The 23,136-nt window shown below is 49.1% G+C and overlaps 1 protein-coding gene across 1 annotated transcript; it reads left to right on the top strand.

The window, feature by feature from the left end:
- Window positions 1-3,434: 3,434 nt before the first annotated feature.
- On the top strand, window positions 3,435-12,511 carry KIAA0040 (KIAA0040 ortholog). Its single transcript, XM_066324707.1, has 2 exons — window positions 3,435-3,495; window positions 9,107-12,511. The coding sequence occupies exon 2, from the start codon at window positions 9,218-9,220 to the stop codon at window positions 9,548-9,550; it is 333 nt and encodes a 110-aa protein (XP_066180804.1). The 5' UTR covers window positions 3,435-3,495; window positions 9,107-9,217; the 3' UTR covers window positions 9,551-12,511.
- Window positions 12,512-23,136: the final 10,625 nt, after the last annotated feature.

The following is a 23,136-nucleotide window of genomic DNA, read 5'->3' as shown; positions in this document are numbered from 1 at the left end:
CTCCCCCTTCCTGGAGGGGACAGAGCCCAGGTGGTGACGGGGGAGAGGAAGGGATGAAGCAGCTTCTCCCAAAACACCAGCTTTGTGTCTGTTCTCCACTCGTGCATCAAGAGCAACCATCCCATCCCTCCTCCTCCTTTTCCTCCAAAGCCAGAAAACCCATTGCTGCTAATAAATACCAAGAGCTGCTATTTTTATCCAGACCATGACCAGGGCGTGCGTTATTTTTGGTGTTTAAACAGCAGGCTTTTTTTGTGGGAGGGGGAGAGGGAGGGGAAAAGGCAGAAGCATTGGGGAAAAATGAGAGGAATGTTTCTCTGGGAGCAGAGTTTTCCATTGCTTACTTTAAGCCAGACTAGTGTCTGCAAATAGAAATCACCACCAGAGAGCAGAGGAAGCAGCTGGGAAAGAAAGGTGTGATCATGCCTGCAGTCACTCTACCACTGCCCCCATCCTACCATGCTGAGAAAACCCCAAATAAACCGACCCTGGGTACCAGCCGGGTGTTAGCAAGGAGTAAAGCTCACAGCGGTGTGAGAGGGCAAACTGGTAACAATATTAGCTGAATCCAATGAAACAAGGGGGAAACAAGAGGGTGTTTCTATCTTCAGTTTAAAATGAGAAGTGTTTTCAAAATCAAATTAGGGGTTGAGGGGGCCTTAGGAGGGAATTGAAGCTATCGGGGTGCTTTTTGGCATGGGAAAAAAAGGCTTTGACATCATATGGAAATAAGGATTCTGGGAAGGATGGATGGAAAACAGGAGCTGGAGGTGGGATTAGATTTCCAGCTGGTCCCAGGGCTGGGCTCAGACTGACATCCCATGAGGTGACAGGAGCTTGCCTGGCATGGACTCACTCAGTTCCTGTGCTTGAGGGGCACCAGCAAGCAGGGAGACAATCTGGAGCTGCAGTGATTCATCAGCGGCTGAGTCACGGCTTCCTCTTGCCCATTAAAGCTTCTGAGAAACAAAGCACGATTCCTTGGATCCCAGATATGCTGTGTGCCAAACAAAATGAGGAGGTGGCAGGTTCAAAATCCCTGCAAATGTACCTTTTGTTCATGCCACAGGGGAAAAAGCCTTGGCACACCTTGCTGCAGGAGACATCCACAGGGTCAAGCATCACAGGCTGTTGATTAATTCAAAACATCTCCTATACACCACTATAGAATTTGAGCTGGAGTTGGAAGGGACCTTTAGAGTTAACTATGGGGATGATGATGCTGGTTTAGACAGAGCAGTGGATTAATTGTATATTCTTGCATTAATTCTAAGTTTCTTAAAGTCTATCTGATGCTTCCCAGCTCAGTTTAATGGCATCACACCCTCGATGGCATTAAGACTCCCCTTCACAGGTAGCACCATTCCAAGATATCAGCATCAGCAGTGTCTATCACCCTGCCACAAGACCACAGCACTCCTGCCTGAAGCCAAGAGGCTGCCAAGGCATTGTGTTCGTGGGGCCTCCAAAAATCCGAGGAAGGTGCAAGGCCAGCAGCTCCTCCCTTGTCAAGGCCTCTGCCAAATTAAATTAGTGATACGAAAGCATGGAGCCCCACTGAGGCTGTTTGCCCAGGGAATGAAGCAAATATCCCAGGTGTGAGGGACAGTCTGGGCTTTCACTTTCCCAGGCCCAGGGACCCTGAAGCCTAACTCTTTCGGATATGCTAGCCCTCAGAGAGCTCTGATAATAAATATTTTTAGTCAATCCTATTAGAGGGGGTTCAAAGGTGGTATCTGGTGCTGTAGAGTGGTCAGGTAACCCTCAGGTGACTGGCCTCTGTGTGCCCTGGGAAGGACATTTTCATAGGGGGATTTGGTACCCACAAAAGAGGGAATGGCTGCAGCTCAGTGAGGGGGGAGAGCTGGCATGGGGGAAGCTGGGAAGTAGAGAGCTGGGATGCAGGGAGCTGGGATGGGGTCAGGGAACAAGGGAGAAATAGGGTGGGGCGAGCTGGGACATGGAGAGATGGGATGGAATGAGTCAGGATAGGGTGAACTGGGAGATGAGAAACTGGGATGCAGTGAGCCACATGATGTAAAACCCAGGGATCTTCATCCTGCAGCACAAAACCAAGGCAAAAGTTCCTGGCATTAAGCAGCAAATCTTTAGGGAAAATTTGCTTTGTGTTTCCCACAGGACATAAACACCTTCCCCAAGGCAATGAGGAGGCCCACAGCACAAGTTGTAGCCTACAATGTGTGTTTCTGAGGACCTCTCACCTCTCTGACCCCAGCACTAGGGTGAAGGCAGCAGGGGGGCAGAAGAGGCTGGCAGCCAGCTTACTTCTATCCATCCACCCTCCTCTCTATCCTTCTTCCCCCCTATTCCCAGCAGTGCATTGCTCCTGGTGCTGCCAAGTCACAGCACTGGGAATGTGAGGCTGTTTTCCAGGAGCCTTGAAGGGTCAGATAGCCCTGGCTAGCCCAGCTCCACAAGTCAGCACCAAGGCTGAAGCAGTAAAGCCAAGCCACTGGCTCTGGAGCATGAAGGAGGATAAGGAGGGCAAATGTGGGGATTTTGCAATCCAAAAGGACTCAGTCCAACCAGAAAAATTCCAGCAGAATATTTTTCTAGTTGCAGCATGCCCAGCTGTTAGCATCACAACACAGTGTGGAGGCTGTAGAGCTCTGGACTGGAAAGCAGCAGGGATTCAGCAATTCCTGGATATCACATATGTCGTGGCGTTAAAAAAGGAGTAAGTGGGAGAGAAAGTAGCAAGTGAAGGGTGGGGATGGCAATCCCCATAGAACTGGGATCACAGTTTGAAAATATTGAATCACAGAATCATTTAGGTTGAAAAAGCCCTCTGAGATCATCAAGTCCAACCCTTAACCCAGCAATGCCAAGGCCACCACTAAACCCTGCACAGCCAGGAGTGCCTTCCCAGGCTTAAACATCCATCACTATCCATGATTGTATAGCACCCATAATGCTCCTGGATGCTGCCCCTGGGGATGCTCCATCGCCTCTTGCTTGGCTTGTGTCCCCTTTCCAGGGACGGAGGGTGGGCGTTAGGGCACTGCAGGGGTGACAACATGCAAGGGTGCCGGGTGGAGGTGAGAAGGAGCAGGGTGGCAGTGCTGACGGGGTCCAGGGTGGTACTCCTGGCACTGCTCTTGGGGAGACGGAGCTATACCCTGCCCTCCTCACCACAGCAGCGGCACCATCACCCTGCAGCCCTCCCAAAAACGCTCCTGGGAAAACATGGGCGGCACCAAAGCCCGGCGCGCCAGACACTTGGCTCCCTCCCTCTTCCCTGTTTCGGGACTGCTTTGTCGGAGACTGTCCGGTCTCCGCCTCTGTCCCATCCCGAACCGGGCAGGGCGGCCCGCAGTGTGCGCCGGGGGCTCCGCCGGAGGTGCGGGGGCAGCCCCAGGTGGGGCCGGGCGGTGGCGGGGCCGGGCCGGGGGCGGAGGCGGGCGGCCCGTCCCATTTCCCCGGCCGCGCAGCAGCCGCCGGCACCAGCGGGCGGGACGGGGCCGCGGCGCAGAGGTAGGTCCCGGGGCCGGGGGAGTAGCCGGGAGGGGGATCCCGGGGCTGGGCTTTTCTAAGCGTTATCTTCGGTGCCGTGTTACTCAAATCCAGGGGTTTTCTCGCTTTTTGTATTTTCTTTGAAGGCCACATCATCTGCTTCGCGCGGCTGGGGGGGAGGGGGCGAGAACAGTGCACTGGGGAGAGCGATGAGCAGCACCAGCTCCCGGGGGACGTGTGTCTGGGGCAGTCTGCCTGCACCGGGGCTTTGGGGCACCCGAGCTGCACTCACAGGTTTTGAACCCCACAGAATCCTAGAGCGGTTTGATTGGAAGGGACTTTAAAGACCACCTCGTTCTAACCCCCTTGCCGTGGGCAGGCACACCGCACCCTAGACCAGGTTGTTCCAGGCGCCGTCCAACCTGACCCTGAACACTTCCAGGGATGGGGCATCCACAGCTTCTCTGGCAGCCCCCTGAGCCTCTTGTAACCAAAACCACATGGGATGGGAGGGCCATGGCTGAGGTCTGCTGCCCACCCCGAGAGGCAGCACTGCCGTACCGTAGTTTGGAGGAGCTCGCAGTGCATCCAGGGATGACAGTGGCGCTCACCTAAACTCAAACTGATCTTTTGGCCACAGCCCTGGTGATCCCGGGGCCGACGACAGCCGCGCGTGTGCAGACGGTGATGACTAGTGGGCTCCAGGCAGCAGCTTGCAAAATAGTTTCACTTTAACCCTCTTATCCAACATCCGTATCAGTAGTTTTCCAAATCACTCCCTTTAGGAATGAAAGCATTTACGCGGGGCTTCTGGCCGTAAGGTTTGATGGTGGTGGGAGTGAGACGAAGCTTCAGCTGGTTGCGTTCGCTGGGTGGTGGCTTTTGGTGTTTGTCGTTTACGTTTGAGGAAGGTCTCTGTAGCCTGCTGCGAGCTCTGGGAGACCGGCGGCAAAAGCCTTCTTAGTCACCATTTCCGAAACAGCAACGTGCAATCCCTGCTAAGGAAACTGCTCACCCTCGGTGTCAGGTTTCATCCAGTTTTCCTTTAAGTCTGCAGGTGCAGGCAGGGAAAATAGGTGCCACTCGTGTGGCAGTACAGCTGTGCCTCTGCTGAGTGGATCAGGGAGCTCACAAGCTGTAACAAAAAATAGCCTCTCCCCGCCTGAACCACAACTGTCACTGCAATGGGAAGTTGGTATAAAGCTGGTATAAAACTGACATAAAGCCAGTAATAGACGGAAATGGTTGTTTAATAACGTGATTCCTGCTTTGCACTCCTTAGCATCAACTGCGCGAAGTGTGTGGTGTTATCTGCATTAAGGAAATGGGGGTGGCTGTAGATCAGTTGGTTTCATGTCACCTCCACAAGTCCCGAGTTGCAGCTGGCCACAGAGCACAAGAGTGTTGAAACAATCCAGAAATACCTGGGGCACGCCCCACAGGTCAGTTGCCCCCAGAGCTGCTGCTGCTCTCACTGTGCATGCAGGGAGCACCTTGGAGCAGCCCCACTCCTGCTTAGTCAGGCAGCATCTCAGCTGAGAGGAGCAGGTTGAGCTTTGTTAGCTTGGAGGGACTCCATGAAGACATAAGAGCCTGTTGAGGGTTGGGCCCAAAGAACTTAACTAGCAGAATGACTTCCAGCTCTCTCCCCTCTGCCACAGTGACACAGCACAGCAGTTTCCAGTAAACTGCAGCTTTTCTGCAAACTCTACCTCCATCCCCAGTCGCTGTGGTTGCTCTGCAGAGCACAGGATGTGGACAAGCCAGCACTGCCAAGGCAACCCCCTCTGTTTTGGTTTCCCCACACACAGGCTGGCAGCCTTTACCCCTCCAGCTCAGCCAGGCAAGCCCTGCATGCCAACGGTCTGTGCTGCCATCTCAAGCCGTCCCTCAAAAGGACCTTGTTTTCCACCCACAGCCTCCCATAACTCCAGAGGAGTGGCAGATGCTCTCCACCCTTGCAAACCGGCTCTTTCAAAGCCAGGGTGGTTTAAAGAACTTCGTGCTGGATGCGCAATGTTGATTAAAACTTACACAAGTGGCATAAAGCCCTGTCGTGCAGAGCTGCCATCAGTTGGTGCCTTCCATTCCCTGGCCACAGGAGTTCCCAGGCGAGTTTCCATGTCAGCTTTCCCCTGGCTCTGCCAGCACCAGCTGCCCCAAAACAAAGAGCTCATTTAGCAGGATGCTTCACAGCCCTCCCTGAGACACAGCCCTGTCTCCCAGTACCTCCCTGGCCCTGTTTTTTGGTCCTATATCTTGACCCAAGAAACAGTTGACCTCACAATGGCAGCTCCACATGCTTGCAACAAGCAGTTCAAACCCATCGTGGACCACAGCATGTAAAGCAGCTCTCCATGTTCATCCCCTCTCTAAGGGGAGATGTCACACCAAATTGAGCAGCAGCATGGATTTTCCTAAATGCAGCTCCTCATTGTGCACTCAGGTTTTCAGCTGGCAATGGGTGGCCTTGGGTAACCCCTCTGCCCTTGGAGTTGCCACTCCAAGCACATCAGTTTTTCTACTTTCCCCTCCCCTTCGATTTTTTTTATATGAAACTGAAGAATCCCATTATTTAGCACACAGACATCCCTTCATCTACAAAACAAAAAGCAGTGCACACACCAGGAAGAAAATGCATTTGAAAACCAGCTGCATTGGCTGTGCTGGAAGATGGCCCTGGGCTTTGGGTGCTGCTTGGTCAGAATAGGGGCAGATACCTCCACCTTACCCTTCCAAGGGATCCATATTCAGCTTGCCCAGGGTGGCCAGATGTCCCCATCTGGACACTTTCCAGTGACAATCATCCAGGGCCTCTGCAGTGCATTCAGCTTCAAGGGCTTTGCCTTTTTTTTTTTTTTTTTCTTCCTCCCCGTTCTTTTTTCCTCTGCAAACAATTAATTACAAGTTTAAAAGGAAGTTCCAGCCCTCCTTCCCTACCCAGAACTTTAGAGGCAATAAATATAAAGCAGTTCAGTGCAGGAATAAAACTGTACATCCTGTTTTGTCCGAAATTAAGGCGGTTGTTGTTTGGGGGTTGTTTGGGTTTTTTACTTTTTTTTTGGAGTCAAGCGTATCATAGGCGTCCTGTATTCCTGCCTGGATAATGAGCTGTCAGGATACTTATGGATAAATGGCAAACCTGCATCACATGCATGATTACACTGAAGGAAAGCTGCTCTGTTTATTTAATTTGCAGTGTAACCTTTACTACAGCTGCCTCAGAAAGAAGACCTAGGTGAAGATGAAGGTCAGGACAGGGAGCAGGCTTTAAGAAGTGGCACTCGCTTATCTCCCCTGTGAGCAAAAGCAGATCTGGGATGCTCCCAAGCTGGCTCCAGGCAGGGAGCAGGAAGAGGTTGTATGGGATTTGAGTCTCTGAGTGGTAGCCTCTGATTTCTGAGGTGGGGATGTTGGTGATATTTGTATCCTCTGAAGAGGAGTGGAAGGAGGCAATGTGAGGAACAGCCAGTTTTGCTGCAGCAGACTGGACAAAAATGCAGTAATAATAATAGTAGTAATAACAACAATAATAATAAGCTTCTTTCAGCCAAAGCCAAAACCACCCCCCAGAGCAGTGCATTTCATTTGGTAACTCTCAAATGAGAATTTTGTAGAAAGGCACACAGAGAAATTCATGTTCAAAAGAGAAACCACCAGCTAATTGGGGCCAGCTCAGCTGTGTGCTCATGCAAATTGGAACAATAAATCTACAGTGGTCAGACTGTTTCTGAGGGACAGGGATAAATCCCTTATTTTTAACAGAATCTGAGCACTTGTGGAATCCCAAATTGAGAGCTTGGCATCTATGCTGAGGGATTCAGCTTCTGAGGTCCTGTCAGTCAGGTCTGAAAGCCAGCAGCCAAGGGAGATCAGTGAAACAAGACCCTGTACAGTTTTGTAGGTCCCAGGACAGCATTTTGGAAGGCAGGTTTTCCCTTGGGAGATGCTTTTTTGAGGGGCTGCCCAGAAGTTCCTGCCCAAGCAGCATCATGAGAGCTGTGGTTAGGGCTGGGTGGGACCGGTGGCTGTTTTTTTGAGGGAGGCTGGTGGCTTGATCTTCCTTTAGGAGTGGTGTGTAACGGCAGCAAGGCAGAGGAAAGCCCAGTGGTGCTAGCTGGAGGATCCTAAAACACTCCATACAAGAGCGCATCCCTTAGCAGGTGCCAAACAAGGAATAAATGCAGAGCAAGGAAGAGCAGTGCTACAGACAGGGAGGATTCAGCTGAAACCAGCCTGGGTCCCTCCCACAAGGTGCCCGAGCTCTGCGAGAGTTGCCAGAAGGAAAGATTAAGGAGTCGGTGTCACAGGGGACAAGTGGAGCAACCCCTCTAGGACACCTTTGGTGTTCAGGCTGTATCTCAAGTTTTTGTTACATGAAAGTGTTGGTTTTCCTTTTACTGTGCCTCAGTTTCCCCTCCTGGGCACACAGGGATTTAAGCATTCCCTCAGGAGGCTGCAGGGCTCGAATCCCAAAAGGTGGCAAAGACACAGCTCTCCAGTGCTGAGCAAGGGTGAATTAGGGTGTTGGAGCCTGATACTGTCCCTGCTGCCTCTTCATCTGTACAGCCTCTAATTTAGTGACCCCCGTGTTGAACCAGAACTGCAAACTCACAGCACAAAGGCCCCTGCTCAGATGCTTTGCCTGGCCACAGGAGAGGAAGAAAGATGTGAGCACAGGCAGCAGGCCCCTGCAGGAGGGCTTCCCTGAGAGCCCTGGCACTCAGCAGCACCTCTCCCTCCCTGAGGGAAGAGGAAAACCTTACGTCAAGCCACAGAAATGCTTCTCAGCCCTACCCAAACCCTTGGAGCAATTCCCAGGTGAGGCACAGCAGCAGCAACTCCTCCACCCCAGCCAACCCTTATCCTCCCCTGCTGCTGCCTTTGTGGCCAGCCCTGGGTACATGGAAGCAGCTGTGGGTGCAGGGCTGCTCACTGGGCTCTCCCAGCTGAGCACTGCCTGTGAGTCCCACTGACCACAGCCCTCATCCAGAATACACATGGTTTAGCCACAGCCCCAAACCTGCTGGTGGTGCCAGGGGTGCAGAGGCAGCAAGAACAGACCCTGCCTCTGTGCTGCCCATCCCAGTCACGGACCCTGAGAAACAGTCTGGCCAAAGATACCCCATCCCAGGACTGGGAATAAGGAGGGATCTGTGACATGTGGAGTCCTGGCTCCTGTGGCAGGACTGTCTCCACAATGGTCACTGGCCTAGATCAGGCAAGTTCTTTCTTAGACAGGAAAGCTTCTCCTGCAGACCGTATTTCATCTGCTACAAAACAAGTCCTACAAAGGGATAAGAAGAGCTCCATGCTGTGATTGCTCAGCCAGGGCTGATGTATAAATCCAAAGGGGCAGGATTTGTGCTTGGCCAAACTCCTAGGCAAGTAGGGATGCCCAAAGCCCTCCTCAGCATCCTCACAATCATGAACAAACCCCAGGAGATAGGAGGCTGTGTTTCTCAGATGAAGACACCCAAAGGGACATAGCAGGCAGTACAGTCCACAGCTCCAGGCCCCTCCAAGGCAGGAGACATCTTACCCTGCTGAGGCTTAGGCTGTTCTGGCACCTCCATGGAGAAAACTGCTGAGGGAGCAGGCACCTGATCCATCTGGTTTCTTGTCTCTGTAGGCATCATCCAAGGACTCTTGTGGAGCCCACTAGCTGCTTACAGGAGCTGAGCATATCTCAAGGTGCCTTTCAAGCCGAGGGAGCAGCACGGCAGCCTACTCAGGAGCTGACATGCAGCAGAAGATCAGCTCTTTCTTCAATTCCATCTTGGAGCTCATCAGTACAAAGCATCAGGAAGGCATCTTCAACACCGTCTGCCTGGCCGTGCTGTTGGGTCTACCCTTTGTTGTCCTCATCGCCTTCATTTTCATCTGCTGCCACTGCTGCTTCTGCAGACGGAGGAGAGAAAGCACCAGGAAAGGTGGCCCCAGCAGCAATGGGCAGCTGCATGCTGAGAAGAACAAGAAGAAGAAGAAGAAGAAGAAGCAGGATGAAGAGGACCTGTGGATCTCGGCTCAGCCCAAGCTGCTCTTGCTGGACAAGAGACCCTCCTTGCCCATCTAGCAGACAGGAGGGTGTTGAGGTCCTCTCCTCTGAGATGCCACCATTCCTTTCATCTGTGCACCAGGAGGGGCAAGGAGATACCAAAGCTGCTGCCACTTTATGGTGACTTTCGACACAGGCTGAGCCCAGCACGTTGAAGGGTCAACAGAGAACAAAGCGGTCGGGCACAGGTTGTGCAAGTCTCTTCTCCCCCACCATGACAGCATGCCCTGGGGCAGAGACCCCTGCAAAGGACAGGTGAGCACACACGGTGACATGCCACCGGGTCCCACGTACCTCCTGCCACGAGCACAGTGCACACACAGGGCTGGCACACAGCGATGGGGGGCGAGGCTCTCCCTCTGCACTCGCCTGCGAGCACATGCGCCGTGGCACGGACAAGGGTGCACAACACAACGTTCACCCAAAGACCAAGCCACCTGCACACTCTCCCTGCACAGCACAGACAGCTGTGAGTGAAGCAGGCACAGACACACCTTGTTTGCTTGCCCTGCCATGGAGATGGCACAGCTTCACTGCCTAGGCTCCGTCCAAACCCAACTTGCTTTGGAGACACAAAGAAAGCTGAGTTACCCCGCAGCTCAAAGATGTGCCATCTCCCAGCCACCAAACCAAAGTCACTTGAGAGCACTTGAAGCTAGATGTCCTCAGCCCAACCTTAGAGACCTCAGACACCATCCTAAGGCAGCACAGAAGGATGCCTTGCCACGTAGGCTAGAGAAGGAGAGAGGAGGCTGCCAAACCAGCCCTTTTGCACCAGCACTTAAGAAAACATCTTCCTTGAAAGACTCTTTTATACAAACTTGCCATTTAAGAGCCCACCATGCTACTGCAAGAGCAGAAACACAACCTGAGGCTGTGTAAAAGCTTTGCTATGGGCATTAGAGTTATTTATTGAATGACTACTAAAGAAGAGCACGACCAAAGGCCCCCCTGGAGTGGGACCAGGCACATGGAAGCAATATTGAAGCAGCAGACATGGTTTTCTGGCACACTCAGCCATGACCTCTCCCTGCAGTCCTTGTGTGTCAGACACACACTGACCCGTGAGCGCATGCTGCCTCAGCTGATGGATGCCAGCACTGTGTGCTGCACTGGAGGTTTCTGTATGGCTGTCAGGCTCACCAGCTCTGGGATTCTGAATGTGCTGTAGAAGCAAAGTAAATTCCATGTGCACAGTCATCCCTTACAAAGGGGATACATTATACAGCCAGACTATGCACCTCTCTCCATCCTCATGTTCCTTGCAAAGACAGTTCAGCTGGGCACAGCAGCTAACAGGACCACACTCAGCCCTCATCCCTGCTCTGTTTCCCACCTGGCTTGTGTTCCCATCCTATGTCCTGTGAGCTGGGAGTCTCCTCTGCTCTCCAGTCTCTGCCCCACCAGGCTCTGTCTCCCCCATCTCTTTTTCCTTTGAGGGATGCATGTGGGTGATGAGAACCCTCATGACATCTGGGTTTCGCCCTGTCTGTACACTGGATGTCTTGGTTCCATTTTCTTCCAGTTCTTAAGCTGCTGAAGCAGACCAGAGCTGCCAGTCAGAGCCAGACATCTGGGGAACAAGCAGCAAAGCCCACGTGGGCAAGCCTGGACAGAGCTGCTGGGCACAGCTGCTTCCAGCCCAGACAAGGGTGATGCCACCTTCCCCTCACTTGGAGGACAAAGCCACTGGCTGGAAGCAGCTGCCTGTGCCACCCAGTGCCAGCACAGCCTGTTCTGTCCGATGCAGACAGGGCTGTGATGGTCACATCATGTCACAGGGTTTGGCTGCCTGTGGCTGTGCTGGGAATGGCTGTGAGGCTGGGCTCCTCCTCACACAGCCCTTTAATTGACCCCATATGTGCCTTATTTCCCAGTTTGCTTTGTCACCACTGAAATTAGTGATTGCCTTCTGCTCCAAAACAGGAAGCAACATAAAATGGTATAAAAATTAGGATTTGCCACATGTCATGCAAGGAAATGCAGAAATAGCTCTGATCTCTGTCCCAAGCTCACAGTCTAGCCAAGATCCTAGAGAACTAGCACTGCACTTGTATTATTCCTTCTTCCTTCCCTCCTTTCCCCATCCAAGTACTTTTCTCAGCCCTCCTGCCTCCACACTCACCGGGTGGCCAAAGGAGCTCATGCAGGTGCTGTGATCCAGAGGGATGAGCAGCCCTGAGAGCAGGGTGGTGCTGCCTGGAGGAATCAAAAAATAATTGGAGTAAAGGGAAAAGCACAATTGGAGGGCAGAGGTTCAGCCAAACAAGCAGGGGCACTGAGGCAGCAAGCACTGTCAGAGTACAGCCTACCTAGTGTGGAGGTACCAAGCTTTGCAGGGTTTCCTGCAGGAAGGCTTTTCTCCAGGAAGCATAGCAAGTAACTCCAGGTGAGGGCAACCAATTCCTACCCGAGAACTGCCAGGAAAATGTGAGCATTGTATCACACACACCTCCAGATCCAGGCTTTGGGGAGTTCAGAGCTAGGTCTGAATTTCAAGAGCTCCCCAAAATCATCATTCAGACCACCCCTGGGCTGGGCAGGGAGGGACCAGGAAACAGCTGATCCCTGATCCATCCAACCAGTGGATGGTCCAAGCCTCCTCACTCCCTAAAGCACGGGAGCTGGCTTTCTTGGTGTCTACTCTTTGAGCCAAACCATGCACTGAATCGGCGGCTTCTGGAGGAAAAAGCAAAAGAGCAGCAACAGCCTGGGGTGCACTAGAACCTGTTACCCACCAGCTGGGCAGCAGCAACCCTGCAGCACCCACGTTACCAAGGGGGCAGAGATGCACAGTACAGAAACTCCACTGCATGGTCCTTGCTCTCTAGACACCCCGGCCCTGCCTCTCCCAACTGCATTTCAGTATCAACCTTCAATTTTCCCAAACAAGTCCATGCAACAGGGAACAAAAACAAAACAAATTTTGTGCAATTTTTTTTTAAACCAAAAATAAATGACTCTTAAACTGCAAACAAACACTGTATCTCAATCTCTCAGTCATGTGTTTATTTTCGTGGGGAACCTGTGTCCTGGCCCTAGATAAGAGACAGGGAGAGCTCAGGGGCTCTGCAGTCTCTGCCTGCAGCCAGCTGTGCAGCTTAAGAGACCTTTTCTTAAAGAAACAGCTTAAAAGTTAATGGCCTTGCTTTGTTAATGAGCACAGCCAAGCTCCTCTACCCAAGGGCAAGAAGTAGTGGGAAGAACAAAAGGTGTTTTTGTGCTGTGGGAGGTGGGCTGCAGGTTTGTTTTTTCTTACAGAGGATCAGCAGCATGGACTAGTTAACCCCAGTTGGTTTTGATCAGACAACTATTTCATGGTGTCTGCAGCTTGCTGGGCAGAGCCCTTCCAAATCCTACACCACAGAGCTCTGCCTCCATGAGGGCAAAAATTAAAAACCTGCTTGTCAGCCAGATGAAGCACCAAGCTGTCCCTTGGCCACAAAGCTGAGGCTCTGGAAGAGACTGGCGAAAAAGGAGTGCAGGACTGCAGTGATGAGCAGTTAGAAATGGCAGAGGCCCACTTCCTGGAGAAGAAAGGAGCTTCTTCCTTCTCTCCAGATGTTAGACACTGGATTTAGGGCAAGGTGTTCTTGGGTAGCCTGGGCTTCAAGGGAAAAGGGTAGTTCCAAGGTCTTAAGTTAAAAATATGCAGTGGCTGAGATGAAGTTTAGAATCCTGGAGCAGTCTAAAGATTGAAGGGAAGCAAAAATGCCCATTAAATCCCTCTCTGATGGAAGAATTGGATCCTCACTGACCCTTCCGCTATTTATTCAGCCAACAAAGCATAGTGCAGTGGCCAAAAGTAACAGCACTTCTTTCCAAACAAGTGTCCAGTGCAGTTAAGACACTTGAGACTTCTCTCCAAATCACAGCAATACAGAAACACAGTTATCTTTGGGAAGAGGCATCCTTTTCCTCCTCTTCCTGGGTAAATACAGCAACATTTCTCAGGGGTCCCGAAACAGCAGATATGTCACAACAGATGGGGCCTGGCTGGTAGGACCCAGCTAGGGGATAATCCTCATCAACACAGCAATGCCAAAGCAGTGAGGATCTTTCTGGGATTCAAATTCTGCCACGGGTGTGTTGCAAATCAGTATATCACCTTTTAAGTGATCTCAGAGCGAGGCTCTCCAGCATCACTGTTACAGGGCCACATTTAACAGCAACAAGGGTAGTAAAGGGATATGACATTTTTATGGGATTATGCCAACCATCCTGAGCCTCAAAACCAGAACGGCCAGTTCCTCAAGGCAAACAAACTGCATTATCTGAGCAGTCCCAGCCTCCCAGGCTGTAGCACAGACTCTAGTTAACTCCAAAAATGTCCTTTGGCAGAGGCCTGCTGGATCCCGGGAAGTCTCTCCTGTGTGAAGAGACAATGCCATCCTGTGGCTGTTCGGGAATACTGACTTTTTGCAATGGTTTTTCAGCAGCTGTCACTTTGCCCTTCCTGGTGGGAGAGCTGCATTAGGAGTGACAGAATGGACCCTCCTCAGAAACTGCAAATAAGGTGCCTCGTTTGCCTTTAGCTCAGAAACAAAGCTTAAACCTCTTAAGAGAATATTCCCTGCTCCCAGGTAGGATTCAGATTTAGGATGGGATTATGTTTTGCTGCTGCACAGGAAAGTCACAGGTAACAATCACACCTGCTGTTTTTTAGAGCATACATTTATTTTTTGAGTGGCTGTGTGTGAAGACTAGTCCTCCTCTCCCTCTCAGCCACCTTCCTGATGACTTCACTGGGCCCTTTAACTGAATAACAAACTGAAATCTGTCCTTGCCTACAGACAAGTGGGCAACAGGGAGAAAACACTTCACAGTAAAGAGCCCTCATTGTTTTCCCATGTCCTTCCCTCATGCTCTTAGCACAGAGCCTGCAAAACACTTCAAGTGCAATTTTCCTTTCTACTCCTCTTAGCATTAGTCTCCTCCTTCCCCCAAACCAGGGTTTGGATATTCTAACACAGCTCAAACAAGTCTCTGCCCACCAAGAGGCACAGCTCTGAAAGTACAAGGAAGAATTCTGTCCTCACCTTTGAGAGAGAACTCTCTATCTGCCTCAGCCAGGTCCTAGCATGCACAGATCAGTTAAGCCCTTCACAGAGTTAAGTCACAAAAAGAGCACAATCTCTGTCCCTGTTTTAGAGCAGACCCCAAAGACCTGATCTGCACAGTGCCACTCCAGGCCTGGGTAATGCTTCCACTTTAGGTATTTTGTACAAATAGGAAGCAAAATAATTCTACCACTCAAAGCAAAGAAGACAGAAATATTTTAAGACTTCCTTTATTTGTGATTGTATTACTTTCTCCAAAGTCTGGGAAGGATTCTTTAGAGTGCATTACTCAGCTTAGCTCTGTGATAGAAAAGCCCATTAAGACATGGGACAACCGTATTCCAGTGTGCTCAGACAAGGAAGCCTTTGAGCAAGCAGCATTTGGTTAGCTCATACTTCTTCCCTGGCTGGAGCTGGCTGTCCTGAATTTTAATATCTTCTCAGGGAAAGAAAATAAACCTCACCTTTACAGCTGTGACTAGAAAAAAAAAAAAAAAAAGAAAAAGAAAAAGAAAATGTGAAAGCATGCACTGGGGCACACAGGATCAGTTTAACACCAAGAGATGCTCATTTTAGAGGTGGATGACAAGTGTTATTTCAGCATCACTACCTGCCACACTACTGATGAAAAAGCAGAAGGCAACAGATGGAACAGTTGCCTTGGGAATTTGGTTAATTGTCTGTAAGCAAGCAGTACAGAGAGGCAGGTCTGGGATGGTGAGCACAGCCTGGAGGAGAGTGGACCTTACATTCACCCTGTTCTGGGCTCACCCTGGAGTGTGAACATCAATCTACTGCACATCTCCTTCGGTTTTTCTCTGGGCAGGGAAACATGACACAAGCAAAACAGCAATACTGCTGCCTGAAGAGATGTGATACTGGAGGCTGAGGAACCTACTCTAGAGAACACACATGGGTTAATGAGCCTTGCCAGCAGACTGGCAGCATTTCCCAAAACCCAGCTCTGCAGGAAGAATAGGGAATGTGCCCAAATAATGAGGAGAACTGCAGACCAAAAGAGGAAGAAGAAATAGTCTCAGAAAAGTTTGCTCTGATGTAAATTAGGGAGCTATTATTTTTTTGTAGGTTCAGAATTATTTTTTGTAAGTCTGAATAGGATGGCACCAGAGAAGGACAGAATTAAAATGAGTCTGCAGCCCAGTGTTAATGCTTGTTTTACATAAAGTTCATAGAAATTGCATGTATTGGATCAAATAGGTCCTTGTCATGCTTAGCCAAACAGAGAATCTACAAGCAGGATGCCCCCACGAGTCCCCTCCTCAAGTCTCTGGAACATATCCACCAGGAGCTCCTAAGGCTGGTAGCAGGTTGGCTGCAGATCTAGATACCCCTGGGTGCACAGTGGTCAGCTATTGTCTCCTTTGTATTGGAGAAAGCTGTCTGAATCAAACTTTGTTAAGAAATACTGAATCTTTGGATATTGTTCTGTAGAGAGTTCTCTCTCTGCAGAGAGTTCTATTTAAGCCCTGATCTTCTTCCTCCTCCCCAGGGTTGGCTCATTACTGGAAGACTGAGGATGGATCTTCATCTCCATAAAAGGGATGGAGAATTCATGTCCTTTCCATGACTCCCAGTTCACATCCCGGGAAATGACCAAGGAATTTCTCTTACTAAAGTGCCCAGACCAGGTGCTAGGATTCTACCATTGCCCACCTCAAGTACCATTTAACCCTCCAATAAACAGAGACTTTAATTATAATCAGTCTTTCAGACACTCTTAATATAGATCAAACCTCTGTCTAGCTTGGAACACAACAGGACTGAGCCATCTTCAATCCCAAATTAAGCCTGTACAGCAAGATGTACCCCAAGTGTGCACTAAAAACCAAGGGAAAGGCTACATCAGACAGTGAGCAAGCATCCCAGTGTGGTTCCTAGTGAGTGTTCCTTTAGGTGTTGCCCTCAGAAATCAAGATAGCTCCACCTTAAGATGCAGGGAGCCATGAGCTCAGGTCCTCTGGATCCAGGGAGGAGAGAGTAAGAGCTGTAAGTTTTGTTATGCATCATTTTGCTTTCTAATGAAATGAGTTGGCGGGCAATCCCTCCTGCTCCAAGGTAAGACACTCCCTCCGTGTGTTTCCTCAGGCTATGAAGAGATAATCAGCACACCAGCTCTGCTGCTCAGCTCACTCCTGATTGCTATCAGAGTGGTTGCTCTCCCCATGTTTCCTGCTGAAGCTGGCGGGGTGGCAGTTCTTATACCACCATGCACCGTGGTGCCTCAGGGCACAGTTGCTGAGAGCCACACCATTGTCCCTGTCCCATGTTGTGACCTTCCAGCCATTGTGGTAGGTCCTTGCATCCCCTAAAAGAAGGGATCAAAGACACAGATAGTAAGTTACTACAGTTGCTCAGCCTGAGGACTTATCCACCCTTCAGGTGGGACACAGCAGGCCTGGCAGGAGAAAAGCCACAGCACAGGATAGGTCTGGAACCAAATCTCTAAGGCACTGCTATTAAAGGGCAGGTCCAAGGGGTGGATCCTCCCAGCTGAAGATCTAAACCTTATGGCAAGAGGGTATTAGAGGACAAATGGAAGATTATGGACACAAGAGCAATAGTAGATTTACCAGTGGCAGAAGCCAGCACTGCTGTTGAGCAAACTTCCATCTGAATAAAAGACACTTTTATTCCCTCTCTGCTGGGAAGCCCCAGAAGCTGCTTCCCCATCAGCACAGGTTACCTCATGGACACTTCCCAGCTTGCCTTTCAGGAACTTCCCTGGGTCACAGAGCCCTCTCTTTCCCCTGAACAAGCAACCCTTTCTCCTGTCTTCAGCATGAGACAGGCCCATGGGTGCACTCTCAGTCTCCCTAGAAAGACTTTTCTCCTCAAGAGGACCACATCTGATCCTCCCTGACCGAAGGAGCTCCCACTGTACTGGCCAAACAAATACACAGGTCCCAGCATTTGCTTCCCTGTGCAGAGACAGCACCAGTACAAGGCCCTTTTCACCAGCATTGCCTCTGTAATTCCCCACTGACAGCCTGTATCTGTCCCTGCTTGAGGCAACCTGGGAGATGTCATAGACAGCACAGACAGAGTTGCTGGCTGTCCACAAATCCACACGGAGCTCATAGCAGATGGAACTGCAGCTCGTGAGGTTGTACAGCTTGTCAAGACCTGAAATAAAAGACAATTACTCTATAAAGTAGGAAGCCTGTTCACCTTTGTAGTCTTAGACCCTCACCCCATGACCATTTTAGTTAAATGAGCTATTTCCTGCCTCCTCCTCCCCTGCTTGTGGCTTCATGACAATTTGCCAAGTTTATGCTATCTTATCTCAGTTTCTGGCAAGAGACAGAAATATCAGAAAAAACAAACAACCTTAACCAGCACAAGACTGGCTGTACTGCAACATTATTTTTCCCAGACCATTTAAAGGATCTTACTCCAAAAACTGTGCCCTATTTAATGCTGGATTCTTTGATTCACACTCTGCATTTTCTGGCTGTACGTAGGCACTGGGGCAAATACTTCCTACAAATCTGAGTGTGATTGGAACACTTAGACAAAACAAGCTTAGGCAAGATCCACAAGGTCTTTAGGTTTCTAAACATGACCAAGATCAGAGGGGCTTGGCAGTAACACACAATTTACTTCAGTGGAGAAAATCACTTATCACTGAAAGGTGAAAAAGGTAATATTTTTCTGTGGTTGTTTAGGGAGGTTGCTATCAGAGACCTCAGACCTCACTCCTCCACATTCACACACACGCCCCACCTCAAAGCACCCGTGCTTCTGCCTTCAGATTCCTCTGAGTCACTCAACACCTCCTGTGTGGCCAGAGTCGAGGTGCATGCTCACAGCACTGGCAATCAAAACACTGGCATCAGGCTGAACTGCATTAACTGTCCATACACATAACCCCAGACTGTTGGGTACATCAGCATCCACCACCCTCCCATAGACATGCTACTCCATTCAGGAAGGAGCTGAAACACAGGAGCGTAGCAGAGAGAAAGGAGCCTCAACTAACATTTCTGTCATGTCCAGGTGATTGCATTCATCAAAAAGCAGGAAGAGGAGCAGAGCCTCACTCACTCACTGCCTCTGTCAGTGCTCATGTCACAGTACACCAGCAGCAGCCCGCTGCCATCCCCGTTCAGATAAATGGTGTAGATGCTGCTAGAGGCATTTCTGTTCTGCTGCACCTGGCTGCAGTCTGTGGCACACAGGTAGAGGAAGCTCACTCTGTGAACAGAGCAGGAAAAACTGTCCATCAGCAAAGCAGGAGGAGGCATATCACCTTGGGAAGCTCCTATGGACAAGGGCACTGGAAGAGAAGCACAGAAACAGTGCACAACCTAAAGGCACCTATATTACAGCTAGCAAAGAAATAGTACAGATTAGGAGTCAACACAGTTAACCACCAACTGAGGACAGGGTACACATATTCCTTTCACTCAACTTGCAGAAGAGTAACTCAGGCCCAGCGTTCCAACCTTTGAGGTGAGGTCCCCACAAATTTCCAAGGAATGTGCAAAAGACTTCTCCTTTGTGAAAGTTTTGTGTAGCTTCTATAGTTTGTAAAGCGAAGTATCTGTCAGTCAGAAATTCAAGGCTTATCTCCCTTCAATCTGCTCTCAAGGCAAAATATTTATGGTCAGCTGGGAATTCCACCTCCCTGGTGCCAGACATAACTCACTACAGGAGAGATGTCCAGCTTGGGTTATCTCACCAGTTAGCAGATTCCTGTAAGGGGGGAAGGTGCCCTGAGCTATGCCCCAGCTGATAGAACAGACAAGCTCTTCTGTGGCAGAGAGGAAATCCTGCAACACCACTGCATAAATTAAAGACACAAACTGCAGTGCAGGTCTTGGGCTGAACTGTAGCTGCCTGAAAGTCATCCAGCGGCCTTCAGAGCTAGCGAGCAGCAGAAGCCTAGCCCAAACACTGCAAGCCTTCTACAGATCTAGTTTGGGATGTTCTGTGAGCCCAGCAATTGGCTCAACTGTGCAGTGCCCAGGAGCTCCTCACACGTGTGCCTGAGGAGTCTCCATCAGGCTCATCTCTGAGGAGCACTCACAGATGGGAGAGGTTTAGGCTCATGCCACAGTCCTGGAGCACAGCTCTAATGTGCTGCTGAGAGGCCTCTACTCTTTGTTCCCCTACTGCAGACGGAGCATGACTCCACAGGCTTTGTTGTTGTCATGGTTTGGTTTTCTTTAGTAAATGCAAGCATACAAAGAAACCCAGAGCTTTAGAGTTCAGTCTGTGCTGGATATGGGATACCAACTCCTTCACTAGCATCAAAGACTTGGCCAGACTTTTCCTGAGCAGTCAGACTGCCCAAGGTCAGCACAAGAAGGAGAACAGAATTATTTTAATGCAATGCCAGTTAACAGCAGTTGTCAAAAAAATGTCTTACAAGGTGCCAACAAGGGGGCTGCAGTGCTTACATCAAGATAAATCCAATTTTTAAATCTGTGTTGAAATTAGCAACACTGGAAGCAGCTTCTTCCTAATCTCCATCCTGTGCTTGCTATAATCTATATATTTTGGGAACATCTTAAGGAAACAATTTGATGAGTAAGATTTTACTGGCTTTCCAAGTTGTACAGAGGAGGCCCTTGGTGGGCAGTGCTGGCCTCCAGTGAAGAGTGCTCCAGCCCTGAAGTACACCTGAGTTTTTATCAAACTATAAAGGAATAATTTATCTCAATTTCCTGCTCTTCCACAAATCTCCCTGGAGAAATATGGACACGTTGTTGTCTGTCTTTTCTGTGTAAACCAGGCTACAAAACTTCCCAGGCCTTTAAGAATGCTATGAGGATAAGCATAACAAAAATTATAATGCATCAGTGAAATAATGCAGTCGTGAAAAGACCACAGAAAAACACAAGACTTTGTTTGTCTTAGATAAATAAGAAGAGTCGAGCAGACTGGCTCCTCCCAGGAAATGCTGCACTCCTCATGCACAGTGCTACTGCTTAAAGCAGATAAAAAGGCAGAGAGGAAGAAATCAAAACACCAAATGTAAGAGCACTGTAGGGCACAGCCCATATTGTTTAAAACGCTGTCTATTCCTTACAGCTGAAGGCCACCTTACACCAGGCTCATGAGTTCAGTAATAGTCCATTATCTGATGAACTTGTGCTTCATTTGGGAGAGCATTAAACAATTACTTTAAGTGAAACAACCCAGAAACTTCCTCAGATAAGTTTGCTACATATGTATCTCCAGCTGGACAGGAGAGGGAGCTAAGAGGTACCAAATCCATCCTAAGCAGCAAGAGATGGGAAGGGCAGCCCCAGAGGCTGCAGTCTCACAGCTTTGCCCTTAAAGGCCAGCTGGCAGTTCCCGTGGGTGCAGGGGGCCACCACGGGGCAGTTCCCTGCCACAGCCAGTTTTAATGCTAGGGCGTAATCAGCCAGCACCTTGTGTGAGAAAATGTATTCTTATTCTCCTCAGAAGTTGCATTATTCCAGCATAGCTATCATTTATTTTTGTGCAGATATTTTAAAAATATCACTATTAATGTTTAAGTGCATTCCCTTTCTGCAGTTTCATTTCATGCCAAATTTCCAGGTGCCTTCATTTTCATACCTGTTCAAGAAAAAATCCATTTCAATGAATTTCTAGTTTCAGATTGGTTCAGCCTTTTAGCTTCAAGACTTGTTCCCATCAGCTGCCCTTGATCTCTGTAAGCACTGGGGAACTCTTTGGCATCTTGCCCTATATCCAAGCTTCAACTGTTCTATCTCACACCAGATGAATTCATAAAGTAGAAAAAGTACATTAGCAAGGTCAATGGATGTAGAGTAACCCCAAATGTTCCCAGTACATCACAGTCCTTATGGCTAACTGAACAGAATAGATTTAAGCCTGCTTTGCAGTCTCCTAGGACTGGCCTAAGGTCAAAAGTCAAAGGGCGGGCCATTATTTTTAACTCTTTGTTACTCTTTTAAATAAGGGTGTTTCCTCCCTTGATTCATTAAATACTATACTTATGAGGGACAGTAGCTGAAATTGTGTCTAGCATATGATCTGCAGCAGGCCAGGAGAAAACAGGCCAGAACTGAGAACAGCTCCTCAATATAGTGTCATTCAGAAGCACAAAGATTCTTTGGAGTACCTGCCACTGCCTCAGTGCTGATCATTTTGCTCTGTCAGGTTCCTTTCTCTGTCCAGAAGAAGATGGCATATTCAATGCCAGGTTTCAGTCTTGTCAGAGTCATGGCAGCCTTGTTCTTCCCCACTTCTGTCTCCTCTGTGCCACCACCAACAGAGGTGTAGCTCACCATGGACCTCTCTTCGAGAGTCTGGGCCCTGTCCCAGGAGGTGGTGGCTGTGTCTTCTGCCACTTGGGGAGTCACCAGGTAAGCCAGGCTGTCAATATCTGCAGAGACACTTAAAAGCAAAGAACACAGGCTGCCATAGGCTCTGCAGTGTCCCGTGACACTGCTTCCCCTCAAGGGCCTTGCTAGTTTCTTCCTTATTCAAGTCCTATTTATGATCACACTTTGATTGCACCCACAAATCTGAAAGGTGACAAGGTCTGAAATGGTTTTAAAGGTCTGTCTTTAATTCTGGTAGATGTTTTCCTGGGAAACTGCACAACCAGTCTTGACCTGGACAGAAAAGCCCTTACAAAGCATGATACTGTTACTTTCCTGTTTTGTCATGGTCACAAGCCTCCAAAGCACACATACATGTCGTCTGCCCAGAAAGCGAGAGAAACAACCAAAGCTCTTTTGTTAAGAAGCCAGGGTGACCCAGGTACACATTTATTCATCTCCCTCCAGCAAGTCCCTGACCCAGAGATGAGTCTTGTCAATGCTTGCCACCACTTCTAGTGGATTCCAATGTTCAGATTTACAGTGTTGTTATAAACAGGAAACACATTAAGAAGATCACTACACATCCTTAACCAGGACTGGCAACACAAGAACAACTGAGGAACTGTGATTACTCATTCTATTGTAAAAAAAAAAAAAAAAAAAAAAAAAAAAAAAAAAAAAAAAGTTGGCCTGCATGCTGTTGACCTCTCTGCACTTCAATTTCTTCATCTCAAGGAGCTGAATATTTCACTGTTGCATGATGAAGGATAAACAAATCAACTAGTTAAAATAAGGTTACGCAAACACACAAGAGACACTGCTGCAAGGGCTTTTTTTACCCTAATCCTTGTTACTATTTACAACATGACCTGTCTGTAGTACCTACAGCTCTCTGTGATGATGCTTGTTGTTGTTGACAGTTGGGCTGTCAATTTCTATAAGAAAAAGTCATAATTATTAAAAGTCTTAGTATAGTGCTTTGGTAATCACAATGGTCTAAAGACACAGACAACACAAGTTTTATAGCCAGAGGTAGTATCTTTTGTTAGACTATCTAATACATTTGGAAAAACAGATGAAATTTGGGAAATGATTCTATGTCTAAAGACCCAGAAGGGGTTTTCTGTATCCAAAAGCTTGCTTGTTTTTTTCTCTCCAGCCTAAAAGGGTAAATCTACCAGAAGTTTTATCTTTAGCTGTAAACTGTGTTTTGACCATGCAGTGTACATAACCACTACTT

Source organism: Sylvia atricapilla, chromosome 9, assembly GCF_009819655.1.
Source record: "Sylvia atricapilla isolate bSylAtr1 chromosome 9, bSylAtr1.pri, whole genome shotgun sequence".
NCBI classification, from domain to species: domain Eukaryota; kingdom Metazoa; phylum Chordata; class Aves; order Passeriformes; family Sylviidae; genus Sylvia; species Sylvia atricapilla.
The sequence above is the reverse complement of the archived record's forward strand: the minus strand, read 5'-3'. Positions and strand labels throughout refer to the sequence as shown.

Coding starts and splice junctions, on each gene's coding strand:
- KIAA0040 (XM_066324707.1), top strand. CDS start 9,218: ATGCAGCAGAAGATCAGCTCTTTCTTCAATTCCATCTTGGAGCTCATC.